This window comes from Bufo bufo, chromosome 1 (genome assembly GCF_905171765.1).
Source record: "Bufo bufo chromosome 1, aBufBuf1.1, whole genome shotgun sequence".
NCBI classification, from domain to species: domain Eukaryota; kingdom Metazoa; phylum Chordata; class Amphibia; order Anura; family Bufonidae; genus Bufo; species Bufo bufo.
The window spans coordinates 828,950,766-828,965,382 of NC_053389.1; the positions used below are offsets into that span (position 1 = coordinate 828,950,766).

At 44.9% G+C, this 14,617-nt stretch overlaps 1 protein-coding gene across 1 annotated transcript; it reads right to left on the reverse strand.

Annotated features, from left to right (window-relative positions):
• Positions 1–805: 805 nt before the first annotated feature.
• Positions 806–9,700, reverse strand: LOC120989953 (olfactory receptor 1468-like). The gene is made up of 2 exons (XM_040418425.1): positions 9,659–9,700; positions 806–1,747 (listed from the first exon to the last, which is right to left on the reverse strand). Exons 1-2 carry the CDS (start codon positions 9,698–9,700, stop codon positions 806–808), a joined length of 984 nt encoding a protein of 327 aa, XP_040274359.1.
• Positions 9,701–14,617: the final 4,917 nt, after the last annotated feature.

Genomic DNA, 14,617 nt, shown 5'->3' on the forward strand with positions numbered 1-14,617 from the left:
TTTCCTGCCCAAAACAGTTCTACAGATTTAGACTGTATGGCCGGTCTATCTTCTCCTTCAAAGTTAGTATATGGGCCATAATCCTGAGGCAAGAGGCTGGCAAACAGGCCCTTCCAAAACCCAGTGGCGAAGTTAGTTTCGTCACACTTACATTTCTCCATGTTTGACATCATAGGAAGATCAGAAGAAATTAGTCAAGATTAAGGCTTTGATCTGTCATAATAGAAAGTAAAGTCCAGGCGACAGGATGGGCAGGATTTCGTGCAAGATCTTCAAGCAAGATGGTGGCCGTCACAGTAATTTTTTTTACTCTATTTCAGGTTAAATCAATTCGCTACCACAAAGCAGTATTAAATTCTGTTTTGGGGAGAATCAAATTAATCCTGAAGTCCAGATCCGCTGATCACTAGTAAATGGCTCAGCATCAATTAGAGATGAGCAAATCAATTATAATTGAATTCAATTCTACCCTTAAGCCTCATGAAGACATCTGTGGAACACGGTCCGTGAGATACCGGACTGGCATTGCAACCAATGACGCCGTGCGCTCCAGCAATGCCAGTCCGGTATCTCACGGACCGCGTTCAACGGACATTTGCATAAGGCTTTATTTTGTAAGATCTCAAGTTGCATCTGAATCTGAGAGAGAGAGAGAGAAACAAAACTAAAAAAGAGAGAATATGAGTCCTATCAGAAAATTTTCAGGCCAGTTAGAGCACTGATTTGGGTAGAGTCAATTTGCACTGAAATCAAATCGTTTGAACAATTTAAATTTTTAGTGTTTTGCTTGTCTCTAAATGTGCAATTAATGTTTATTACAGGATATGTGTTTATGTAATGTTTGCTGTATGGCTTTCTTAATGTCTTTATTCCTCAGACTGTATATAATGGGGTTAATAAATGGAGTAAATACAGTATACAGCAGAGAGAGGATTTTACTACTGACCCAAGTTTGTTCTCTCTTAGGGAAAACATAAACACTAAATATAGTCCAGTAAAAAATGGAGACCACAATGATGTGGGAGCTACAGGTGGAGAAGGCTTTCTGTCTACCAGTACTGGATGGGATCCTTAAGACTGATATCACAATGTAAACATATGACACTACAATGATTGAGGTTGGGACCATTACAGATGGAGGTCCCAAAACAAAAATCTCCAAGTAAACAGAGAAGGTGTCAGAACAGGACAGGGCTAGTAAGGGGACAAGGTCACAGAATAAATGGTCGATGATATTTGACCCACAAAAGTTTAGTTTTGATGATGTTATCGTAAAAATGAATGAAAAAACATTACCCATCAACCAACTAATAATGATTGATGTAACACAAAATCTATTCGTCATGACAGAGGGGTAATGGAGGGGATTACAGATGGCCACATATCTGTCATAAGACATCACAGCGAGAAGAAAACACTCTAGTCCTTCAGTGCAATCAAAAAAATAAAACTGAGTCATACAACCAATAAAACTGACGGTTCCTCCATTATTCAGTAGGATGTGGAGCAGGTTGGGGACAATATTTGTGGATAATAAGATGTCACTGATGGACAGTTGTGAGATGAAGAAGTACATTGGGGTGTGGAGGTTCTTGGTGGTGGACACCAGGATGATAATCAGGAGGTTCCCACATATTGTGGCAATGAAAACAACAAGGAACAGAAAAAATAGAAAATTTCTCAAAAGTTGGCTGCCTTGAAATCCTAAGAGGAGAAACTCTGTGACCACAGTCAGATTTGTCTGCAACTACAATAAGAAATTAAAGGAAACATCTAATAACATTAAGCCAGGCTGTGATTTTGTTACATTTTCAAGACCAGATTAGTAGACATAAGACTATGACTAGATATGGGGCATGAACCAAATGTTGGTAACCTACAAATGGAGATTTATGAAATGATACCACATTAGGGCAAAGGCAGGAAATGCTAATTTTGAGGCCAGTGATTGGCCACAGTGGTCACAAGTTGTCTTTGTGGTGCTTCCTTTGTTATTTTATACCATTACCTGCCTTTCCCCGTGAACCTAAAATTTGTATAATTGTTGTTTCAGTTCATTTTTTCATGTGTGTACATGCAATATAACACTATGGATTCTTTCACAAGAACAAAACAGATTGTGTCTGGATCTGTTCAGGAAAAAAACTTTGTTTTTTTTGAAGCGCAGATTTTTCTGCAATTGCATTGAGTGTTTTAGTTTTTTTTTTTTTTTTTTACGTGGATGCTATCAGTTTTGGTGCATTTTTCATGCGCATGAAAAAAAAAGTTGAATAACAAACGACATCCCCTAGCAACTATCAGTGAAAAATGCTTTACATCTAGATTCAATATATTTTTCACGGAAGCCCCATTCACTTCTAAGGGATTTGGGCTGTGTGAAAAATGCTGAATATAGAACATGCTGAGATTTTCACATAGCGCAGAGATGATGTGTGAAAAACAATGCTCATATACACAGACCAATAGAAATGAATGGGTCAGGATTCAATGCAGGTGCAATTCAATTCAAGCATTGCACCCATATGTAAAAACTTGTTCATGTGAAAGGAGCCTATTTCTGGCTATTACATAACTTGTATCTGGCATTTTTAATAGTTTTTCTATCTGCAATACAGATTTTTTTCAGAGCTGTTGGGTGGAGACTGTCTGCTCTTCATGGATGCCTCAGCACAGGACATGGATAAACAGGTCACTCTGTAGCACACTGCAGAGGCAACATTAGTAGTTGAGGGCATTGCACAGAGACATGAGCAGATTGGATGCTAATCCAGAAGTTAAAGGGGTTCTCCCACAAAAAAATATTCTACAGTTTTCAAACCAGTACCTGGATCCGAATACTTTTGTAATTACATGTAATTAAAAATGTTGGGGCACATATATTAAGACCGACATTTTAGACGCTGGTCTTAATAAAGCCCTGCACTGGCTGTGGATCTGTGACTGACAACCGTAGTTCTGGTGACTGACAAATAAAATGGTCTCCTCAAAGGGCATGAGCAAACGGCAGGTGTAACTCATGAGCTACCACTGGCTCACGTCGAAGTTACACAGGGGAGTGCTCCTGTCCTCCTGCATCATCAAGAAATAGTTTATGGCCTTCCTCTGCTCATATAGTAGGTCCAACATGTGGAGGGTGGAGTTCCAACAGGTGGAAACATCGCATATCAGGGGAACATTATTCTGCCTTTGCAGCTCAATGAGGACGTGCTCTGCAATGTAAGAGTGGCTGAAGTGCATGGAAAGTTTCCTGGCCATTTCAGGATGTCTTGCAGTTGGATAAAATACCTAACAAACCACTTTATAGCCAGATTAAAGAAGCGTGCCATGCAGGGTGCATGGGTCAGCTATCCTTGATGCACCACCAACACGATTCTCTTTCCGTTGTTGGGGACCATGGTTCCGATTTTCAGTTGTCGAGGAGAGAGCCCGGATTTGGTTTCACCCTAATTACACAACCAAGGATTAACAGATAAAATTATGTATAAAACACTGTTAAACCCCAAATTCTGTAGAATCTGACTGCAGTTTCACCCCAATAACAGAAGAAAAGATTAATGGAATTATCGATGTATAAAAGAATGCAAACAACCTAAAATCTGTAGCAATAGATCAATTTTTAACCCCTATTAGTACAGCAAGGTGTAATAGAATCACTCCTATTAGCCAGGCTTTACACTCCCCTATTGGTCCCTGCTCTCTCCCAGCACTGTGGATAATGCCTGCCTATCCTTTCCCTACACTATGTATAATCTTTCCCTGAACTGCTAAATATTATTTATTTATTTTTTGTAACTAAAGTCTTCCCAAATCACTGTCCCTAGTGCCTGTCATGTCTCTCCCTGCACTAAGTTCACTATAAAATAGCGGAGACTGGGCATGAGGAGACTTTTCATAGGGCTGTGACATCACAGGGGCTGGCTATCTGCTGATTGGCTGTCTGCACAGCATTATGGGTGATCCCTCATTCCTGGACTTCTTTCTTCCTCTTTCTAACATGTGCAGCACCGATTTTAGAAAAAATATGATTTGTTACCACAAAGCGTGAGGAAATTTGACTTCCGGGCAAATCAAAATTTTCCTGAAATTCAGATCGGATTCCACTTTGTCAACTTCGATTCACTCATCTCTAATAGTATACCCAACAGTGTAATGATATGTGAGGTACGAGGTATAATAGATGCAGTGTGTGCAGATATACGGTATATACAACAGTGTATTGATATGTGAAGTATAAGGTATAATAGATGAAGTGTGTACAGATATATAGTATATACACCAGTGTATTGATTTGAGAGGTACTAGATATAATAGAGGCAGAGTATACAGATATACAGTATATACAGCAGTGTACTGATATGTGAGGTACAACGTATAATAGATGCAGTGTGTACAGATATATGGTATATAGAGCAGTGTACTGATATGTGAGGTACGAGGTATAATAGATGCAGTGTGTACAGATATATAGTATATACAGCAGTGTACTGATATGTGAGGTACGAGGTATAATAGAGGCAGTGTGTACAGATATATAGTATATACAGCAGTGTACTGATATGTGAGGTACGAGGTATAATAGAGGCAGTGTGTACAGATATATAGTATATACAGCAGTGTACTGATATGTGAGGTACCAGGTATAATAGATGCAGTGTGTACAGATATATAGTGTATACAGCAGTGTACTGATATGTGAGGTACGAGGTATAATAGAGGCAGTGTGTACAGATATACAGTATATACAGCAGTGTACTGATATGTGAGGTAAGAGGTATAATAGATGCAGTGTGTACAGATATACAGTATATACAGCAGTGTACTGATATGTGAGGTAAGAGGTATAATAGATGCAGTGTGTACATATATACAGTATATACAGCAGTGTACTGATATGTGAGGTACGAGGTATAATAGATGCAGTGTGTACAGATATATAGTATATACAGCAGTGTACTGATATGTGAGGTAAGAGGTATAATAGATGCAGTGTGTACAGATATACAGTATATACAGCAGTGTACTGATATGTGAGGTATAATAGATGCAGTGTGTATGGATTAGAGATGAACCAACCAATCAAGAGTTGTTTAGGGTCCGGTTGGCCAAATTGTAAAAGTTTGGTTTGGACCCAAATCAGTTTGGGCCAAACTAAAGTGTCTCCAATTGCCCTGATAGTTGGTATATAACCCCCTCTAGCCTCCTAGGACTGGGAGTTTTAGGAAAACTTGTTATCTCTTTTTATTTATTTCTTATGAATTTATTTCCCTCCCCTCCCAAAGCTTTTGAATGTAATTACAGCAATATTAAATAATGTCTGAGTGACACTGACTAGTGATGAACGAACATTGGCCGGGACGATTCATGAATGCGATCGCGCGAACGCAATCAAATGTTCGCAATCCGCAAGTTCGCGGCGGGTCCCATTCACTTTAATGGCAGGCGAACCTGAAAAACCTTTGGTCATTATTCTTACAAGAAGTGCACAAATCGTCCCACAACATGAACAGTGACATACCAGAGGGGGATCAATGGCAAAAATTCGCACAAAAAATATGTATTTTAATCAGGGGCCATTTTTATGCGTCTTAAATGGAAACTGTCAAAAATGTGGCCTGCTGGAGCCTAGAAATTTTTTTATTTTAGGCCACGGGAGTACAGGTGAGTTGATTTCTAGCACTGATTCAGACCCTGTTCACACACCACGGGCAGGTGAGTGGTAGGTCCCCATGCGTGCTGAGACACCGTGACGTGGTGCATGAGGGGCTCCGATATGTTCCTGACTGGAAGATATTGACAAAGTTCTCAGCTTTTAACATCGGCCTGAAGAATTAGCTAGTATTGTCAGTCGCGTATTATTTAGGTTTTGTATGTATATTTTTCCATCTGCACAATGTATCATTTTGTGTAAGATGTTCTTGTGGTGCATGCGGTCCGCCCTGGCATCCTCCATTGTACGCATTTTTTGCTGGGGACTGCCGTCGTCTGTGGACCGCATGCGGAGGAATTGCTCCCCCGGTTATAGACACGCTACAGTGTCTTGGTTTGGAGCATTTTCACAAATTTAGGCCACTTTTTTCAGTGAGTTTTTGTCCTTATGTGTATGGAATGTGCCACTTTAATTTGTTGGTAACGTTCTTTTGCACCTTCTGTGTCACATGGTCTGTTGTGGGTTTGGCTCACAGCTTTATCCTACCTCACAGTGCATTGGTGATACCACTATGGAGGCATGTGAGAGTCTGGCTGTGAGTTGATTTCTAGCACTGATTCAGACCCTGTTCACATACCACGGGCAGTTGAGTGATAGGACCCCATGCGTGCTGAGACACTGTGATGTGGTGCATGAGGGGTAGAGATGTCGCGAACATAAAATTTTCCGTTCGCGAACGGCGAACGCAAATTTTCGCAAATGTTCGCGAACGGGCGAACCAGGCGAACCGCCATAGACTTCAATAGGCAGGCGAATTTTAAAACCCACAGGGACTCTTTCTGGCCACAATAGTGATGGAAAAGTTGTTTCAAGGGGACTAACACCTGGACTGTGGCATGCCGGAGGGGGATCCATGGCAAAACTCCCATGGAAAATTACATAGTTGACGCAGTCGGGTTTTAATCCATAAAGAGCATAAATCACCTAACATTCCTAAATTGTTTGGAATAACGTGCTTTAAAACATTAGGTATGATGTTGTATCGATCAGGTAGTGTAAGGGTTACGCCCGCTTTACAGTGACAGACCAAACTCCCCGTTTAACGCACCGCAAACAACCGCAAACAGTCCATTTGCACAACCGCAAACTCCCTATTTGCACAAGGTTGGATACCAAGCTAGTCATGTCCTTGTCCTAACTGATGTCATTGAATGTCTCTTCCTCCACCCAGCCACGTACAACACCAAGGGTCCCTGAAAGGTGACAACAAGCCCCCTGGGATGCCTGCTGCGATTGGTCTTCCACCACCTCAAAGCCACCTTCCTCCTCTGACTCCTCTTCTTCAGACTCCTCTCTCTGCGTTGCCTCCCTCAGCGTTGCCTCCCTCTGCGTTATTAAAAGGTGTGTTCCTATCAGTTTAATCCCTGTTATGTCCCCTATCAGGGGACGTGTATATGGAATTGATTTTAGGAACTGGGAGATGGAAAAAGATGCTTGGTCGGTCCTCCTACGTCCAATTTGGGTCACTGCGCGTGCAATCTACTGTGCCACCAGATAGGAGCGGTGTGTTAAGTAGTACTATTCCTATCAGTTTAATCCTTATTACGTTCACTAGCATTATTATTATTATTATTATTATTATTATAAGGTGTGTTAAGTAGTACTATTCTTATCAGTTTAATCCCTGTTACATCCCCTATCAGGGGACGTGTATATGGAATTGATTTTAGGAACTGGGAGATGGAAAAAGATGCTTGGTCGGTCCTCCTACGTCCAATTTGGGTCACTGCGCGTGCAATCTACTGTGCCACCAGATAGGAGCGGTGTGTTAAGTAGTACTATTCCTATCAGTTTAATCCTTATTACGTTCACTAGCATTATTATTATTATTATTATTATTATTATAAGGTGTGTTAAGTAGTACTATTCTTATCAGTTTAATCCCTGTTACATCCCCTATCAGGGGACGTGTATATGGAATCGATTTTAGGAACCGGGAGATGGAAAAAGATGCTTGGTCGGTCCTCCTACGTCCAATTTGGGCCACTGCGCGTGCAATCTACTGTGCCACCAGATAGGAGCGGTGTGTTAAGTAGTACTATTCTTATCAGTTTAATCCCTGTTCCGTCCCTTATCAGGGGACGTGTATATGGAATCGATTTTAGGAACCGGGAGATGGAAAATGATGCTTGGTCGGTCCTCCTACGTTCAATTTGGGGCACTGCGCGTGCAATCTACTGTGCCACCAGATAGGAGCAGTGTGTTAAGTAGTACTATTCTTATCAGTTTAATCTCTATTACGTCCACTAGTATTATTATTAGTTTTATTATTATTATTATTATTATTATTATAAGGTGTGTTAAGTAGTACTATTCCTATCAGTTTAATCCCTGATACGTCCCCTATCAGGGGACGTGTATATGGAATCGATTTTAGGAACCGGGAGATGGAAAAAGATGCTTGGTCGGTCCTCCTACGTCCAATTTGGGCCACTGCGCGTGCAATCTACTGTGCCACCAGATAGGAGTGGTGTGTTAAGTAGTACTATTCTTATTAGTTTAATCCCTGTTACGTCCCCTACCAGGGGACATGTATATGGAATCGATTTTAGGAATCGGGAGATGGAAAAAGATTCTTGGTCGGTCCTCCTACGTCCAATTTGGGGCACTGCGCGTGCAAAACTGTGCCACCAGACAGGAGTGGTGTGTTAAGTAGTACTATTCCTATCAGTTTAATCCCTGTTACGTCCACTAGTATTATTATTATTATTATTATTATAAGGTGTGTTAAGTAGTACTATTCCTATCAGTTTAATCCCTGTTACGTCCCCTATCAGGGGACGTGTATGGAATAGATTTTAGACAACCGCAAAGAGTTGTCAATATAGTTGACACACTCATGACATAAATTTTATACCTCTATGCGTCAATCTTGGTGTAGTGACCTAGAAAACAATGATTCTGCAGTGTGGGCTCATTGTTGGCCTAGTAGGCCAATGATCACCTTAGATGATTACAAAGAAAATTAATGTTTTTTCTATGCAAAATTATCCAGCCGATCGCTTTTGGTCTGTTCACAGTGAAGCAACGACCTTATCATCTGGGGTGTGCCAACATTGCCATTGCCAACACACTCATAGAGGTGGTCGCTTCATTGTGATACGCAAGCCCCTTCACCACAACAAGGTAACGATCACGAAGGGGAATTGACACATGTATGTGCCTTTTTTTTTGTTTTGTTTTTGAAGCCACTGTGCTGCACCAGAGTCCAGAAAAATTAGGCATGTACACATGCCTGAAAAATTTGGTATTGTTGCAGCCGCTGCTGTAGCAACGGCCAGAAAAATTGATGTTTCCCAGGCAGAAAGTGCCCTAAAACATTGCGGCTTGAACCCTAGTTGGTGGCGGATAAGTCACGCAAGTCATTCGGCATGCAGAGATAAAATACAGCAGCGTGTGGACCATTTTTAGCCCAAGGCAGCTCATCTCATCATCACCAGGCCTTTATTAGTTAAATGTGTCGCCCACTGTCAGTCCCTTCGGGATCCATGCCTCATTCATCTTAATAAAGGTGAGGTAATCTAGACTTTTTTGACCTAGGCAACTTCTCTTCTCAGTGACAATACCTCCTGCTGCACTGAAGGTCCTTTCTGACAGGACACTTGAAGCGGGGCAGGCCAGAAGTTCTAATGCGAATTGGGATAGCTCAGGCCACAGGTCAAGCCTGCACACCCAGTAGTCCAGGTAGAATACAAATGGGATGATGTCGCTGATGGTGCCTTTGGTGCGACTGACTAGGTTTGTCACCTCCGAAAAAGGACGCATGAGCCTACAGGCATTGCGTATGAGCGTCCAGTAACGTGGCAAAAAAATTCCCAGCTCCGCAGAGGCTGTCCTAGCACCCCGGTCATACAAATACTCGTTGACGGCTTTTTATTGTTGGAGCAGGTGGTCGAACATTAGGAGTGTTTAATTCCAACGTGTCGGGCTGTCGCAAATCAAGCGCCTCACTGGCATGTTGTTTCGCCGCTTGATATCTGAAAAGTCTACCATGGCCGTGTAGGAACGCCTGAAATGGCCACACACCTTCCTGGCCTGCTTGAGGACGTCCTGTAAGCCTGGGTACTTATGCACAAAGCGTTGTACGATCAGATTACACACATGTGCCATGCACGGCACATGTGTCAACTTGCCCAAATTCAATGCCGCCAACAAATTGATTCCGTTGTCACACACCACTTTGCCGATCTCCAGTTGGTGCGGAGTCAGCCACTGATCCACCTGTGCGTTCAGGGCGGACAGGAGTGCTGGTCCGGTGTGACTCTCTGCTTTCAGGCAAGTCAACCCCAAGACGGTGTGACACTGTCGTATCCGACGTATTCCTTTGAGGTCCCAAACATTAGGCATTCACCGGACAGAAAAGAACAAGTAATTATGTGGCTGGAGGTATATTAGACGTTCAGTGGATGACAATTTTACTGCAGGCCAGTGGACTACAGGCCACAAAAATTATTCATTCACCGGACAGAAAAGAACAATTGATAATGTGGCTTCAGGTATATTAGACGGTCAATGGATATAAATTTTACTGCAGGTCAGTGGACTACAGGCCTCAAAAATTATTCATTCACCGTACAGAAAATAATGATTGATAATGTGGCTGGAGGTACATTAGGCGGTCACCGTATAACAATTTTACTGTTTGCCAGTTAGATTACAGGCCCCAAAAATTATGCATTCACCTTACATAAATGATTAAGTGATTATGTGGCTGGAGGTGCATTAGACATCCATTCATATAAATTTTACTGTAGGCCAGTGTAGTACAGGCCCCAAACATTAGGCATTCACCGGAAAGAAAAAAACAAGTAAGTATGTGGCTGGAGGTAACCCAAATGATAATAGTTGAAATTCGATAACACTGGGTCATCACAGGTGTTGCATTCCTCGGAATAGGTGGTGGTGGATATTTGTGGGCTGTCATGAGGAAAGTCAATTAAACGTGGTCGTCCCAGGTGTTTAAAATCCTCCAAGATCCATGCCTCATTCATTTTTAGAAATGTGAGGTAGTGCACACTGTCGTCAAGATCCTCCCTGCTGCGCTGAACGTCCTTTTGGACAGGACACCCGACGAGGGGCAAGCCAAGAGTTCCATGGCAAATTGTGCCAGCTCTGGCCACAGGTTAAGCCTGCACACACAGTAGTCCAGGGGTTACTTGCTTCTCAGAACGTCCACATCGGCCATTAACCCGATGTAGTCAGACACCTGTCGATGTAGGCGTTCCCCGAGGCTGGATCCGGAGGGTGGCTATCGATGGGTAGGTTGCAAGAATGATCTTATATCCGAATTGACCAACAAATCTTCAAACTGCCCTCTTCTTGCATGCGCTGTAGGATTGGTAACTGCAACTGTTTCTCTGTGAGTGGAAATTCCTCTGCCAGCGCCCACAACAGCAGAATGCAGCATCTCTTGCAGCAAGGCCTGGAAATGCTGCATTCTGACAGCCCTCTGGTATGCTGGTAACATGTCCGCCATTTTGTGATTGTACCTGGAGTCCAAGTACGTTCCCACCCAGTACTGGTTCTCTCTCTTTATGCTTTTTATACGGGGTTCCTTTTTCAAACATTGGAGCATGAAGGCCCCAATTTGCACTAAATTGGAAGCAGTGGAGAGGCCTGGCTCCCGCTCATCGCCCAGGAGAATGTCGTCATTGGTCTCCTCCCCCCAGCCTAGGACAACACCAGGATCCCAGAAAAGATTAAAGCCTGCTCTTCTTGTACCTCCTCCTCCTCCTTCTTCCCCCAGGCACCATCTTCCTCTGACTCCTCTTCAGACTCCTGCTGACTTGGAGTAGATGGAGTAGCCCCCCTGGGAATTCATTCAGCATTGCGACTTCCTCATCTTCCTGCTCCTGCTCCTTGATGGCTTGATCAATGACACGTCGCAATGCACACTCCAGAAAGAATGTGTAAGGTACGATGTCACTGATGGTGCACTGGCTGCGACTGATCTTATCAAATAGCCGCAGATATCTGCATATGTCGCGCATGAGTAGCCACTGGCGCGGTGAAAAAAAAAAAAAAAGCTCCCCAGAACCTGTCCTGCTGCAGCGTTCGTACAGGTAGTCGTTACCGGCACGTTTCTGCTGGAGCAGCCTATCAAGCATATAAAAGGTTGAGTTCAAGCGTGTCGGGCAGTCACAAATCAGATATCTGACAGGCAAGTGGCATCGCTGCTGAATGTCAGCAAGGTGAACCATGGCCGTGTAAGATCTTCTAAAATGGCCAGAGATTTTCCTGGCCTGCCGCAAGACGTCCTGGACCCTGGGGTATTTTGCAACGAATCGCTGCTCGGCTAGGTTCTGGACGTGTGCCATGCATGGCATGTGTGTCATCCTGCCCTGTTTCAGCACGCTCAGCAGATTGGCACCGTTGTCGTACACCACTTTACCAACTGTCAAATTGAGCGGGGTTAGCCACTGATCGGCCTGTGACTGCAAAGCTGAAAGGAGTGCAGGATCGGTGTGGCTCTTGGCTTACAGGCACAACAGCGGCAGCACAGCATGGCAACATCTCACCTGGCACGTCAAATAGGTTTTGGGGAGCTGGGGGGGTGTAGTGGAAGAGGCGGTAGCAGTGGAAAAGAAGGAGTCAGCCGAGGAGGATACGGAGGATGGAGTAGGAGGAGGAGAAGAAGAGGAAGGCCTGCATGCAATCCGTGGTGGTAACACCAAATCCACACGGGTGCCACGGGTTACAACCGTCAAAAGGTTCATCCAGTAGGCAGCAAAAGTTAAGTACCTCCCTGCCCGTGTTTGGTAGACCACGTGTCTGTGGTCATATGCATCTTGGCACCGACACTGTGTGCCAGAGATACATTCACTTGCCACTGAACGTGGCCATATAGCTCCGGGATGCCCTTTCTGGGAGAAATATTTCCTTCCGGGGACTTTCCTTTGCGGTGTGCCAATGGCCACATATTTTCTAAAGGCATCCGAGTCCACCAATTTATATTGCAGTAGTTGGCGGGCTAGCTGTTCTGACAAGCCGGCGGTCAGCCGTTGGGCAAGAGGATTATCCAGCGTCATCATTTTTTTACACTCAAACATTTGGGCCACGGAAGCCTGCCTTTTGCCAGATGAACGCGACGACGGCACGGTGGAAGGTGGAGTGGAGGACAAAATGGGAGGAGAAAGGAGAAGAGGCAGGATGTGGAGCAGCAGGAGAGTGGCTTTGAGAGTTATGACGGTGTTGCTCCCACTGGGCTCGGTGATGGGAGGCCAGGTGCCTTCTTAAGGCGGTCGTCCCTAGGTGAGTGTTGGCCTTACCGCGACTTATGTGTTGACAGCACAGGCTGCAGATGGCAACACTATTATCAGCAGCTTACACGTTCCTGGCTGGACAATTGTGTACAGTACCTTGGGTTTGTGGGTGCAGGAACCCACCCTCGGAGCAATTTGGGAATGACTGTCCGGAAACCCTACAAAATGATCCCACTTCCTCCTCCTCCTGTGCCACATCCTCTTTCATCATCGCCTGGAGCGTTTTTTCAAGGAGGCATAGAAGTGGGATAGTAACGCTGAGAACTGCGTTATCGGCACTGGCCATGTTGGTGGAGTACTCGAAACAGCGCAACAAGGAACACAGGTCTCGCATGGAGGCCCAGTCATTGGTGGTGAAGTGGTGCTGTTCCGCCGAGCGTGCTGCAGCTGAAACTAATTTCTAAGGAATCTCTGCACCACCAAATTCAGCACATGCGCCAGGCAAGGGATGTGCGTCAAACCGGCTAGTCCCAGAGCTGCTACAAGATTTCGCCCATTATCGCACACCACCAGCCGGGCTTGAGGCTGCCTGGCACAAACCACTCATCGGTCCGTTGTTCAAGGCCCGTCCACAGCTCCTGCGCTGTGTGGGGTTTGTCCCCCAAACAGATACGTTTTAAAACTGCCTGCTGTCGTTTACCCCTGGCCGTGCTGAAGTTGGTGGTGAAGGTGTTACACTGACCAGATGAGGAGCTGGTAGGGGATGAGGAAGCAGAGTAGGAGGAGGTAGCAACAGGAGGCAAACTGAAGCGCCCTGCAATCCTCGGTGGTGGAAGGACATGCGCCAAACTGCAATCCGCCTCAGGCCCAGCCGCCACTGCATTTACCCAGTGTGCTGTTATGGAGATATAACGGCCCTGACCGTGCTTACTGGTTCACGTATCCGTAGTCAAGTGCACCTTGCCACAGATGGCGTTGCGCAGTGCACACCTGATTTTGTCCCCTACTTGGTTGTGCAGGGAAGGGATGGCTCGCCTTGAAAGGTAGTGGCGGCTGGGCACGACGTACTGTGGGACAGCCACCGCCATAAGGCTTTAAAACTATCCGTCTCCACCAGACGGAATTACAGCATTTCCAAGGCCAGTAATTTAGAAATGCTGGCATTCAGGGCTAAGGATCATGGGTGGGTAGGGGGGTACTTCCTCTTCCGCTCCAGTGTTTGGGAGATGGAGAGCTGAACGCTTCCATGGGATATTGTGACCCAGGTGTTGGCGTTACTGGCACATCCTCTGTTTGCAGGGTGGCAGGTGCCACTGTCACTCCAGAGGTGGATGATGAGGCCGAGACTGCAGCAGAAGAGGAAGCAGGAGGAGCCAGAAACCGTTCTTGGTTTTTGAGTTGTCTACTCCACTGCAGCTCGTGCTTTGCACTTAAATACCTGGTCATGCAGGTTGTGCTCAGGTTGAGAACGTTTATGCCTCGCTTCAGGCTCTGATTGCACAGCGTGCAAACCACTTGTGTCTTCTTGTATGCACATTGTCTGAAGAACTGCCACGCCAGGGAACTCCTTGTAGCTGGCTTTGGTGTGCTCGGTCCCTTGCTGCGGTGGGCAGTAGCAGGCGTACTGTCTAGAGGACGGCCGCTCCGCTTTTGCACCCTGCTCCCTCTACTGCTGTGCTGGTGGCTCTGTGTGACCACCGCCTTTTCC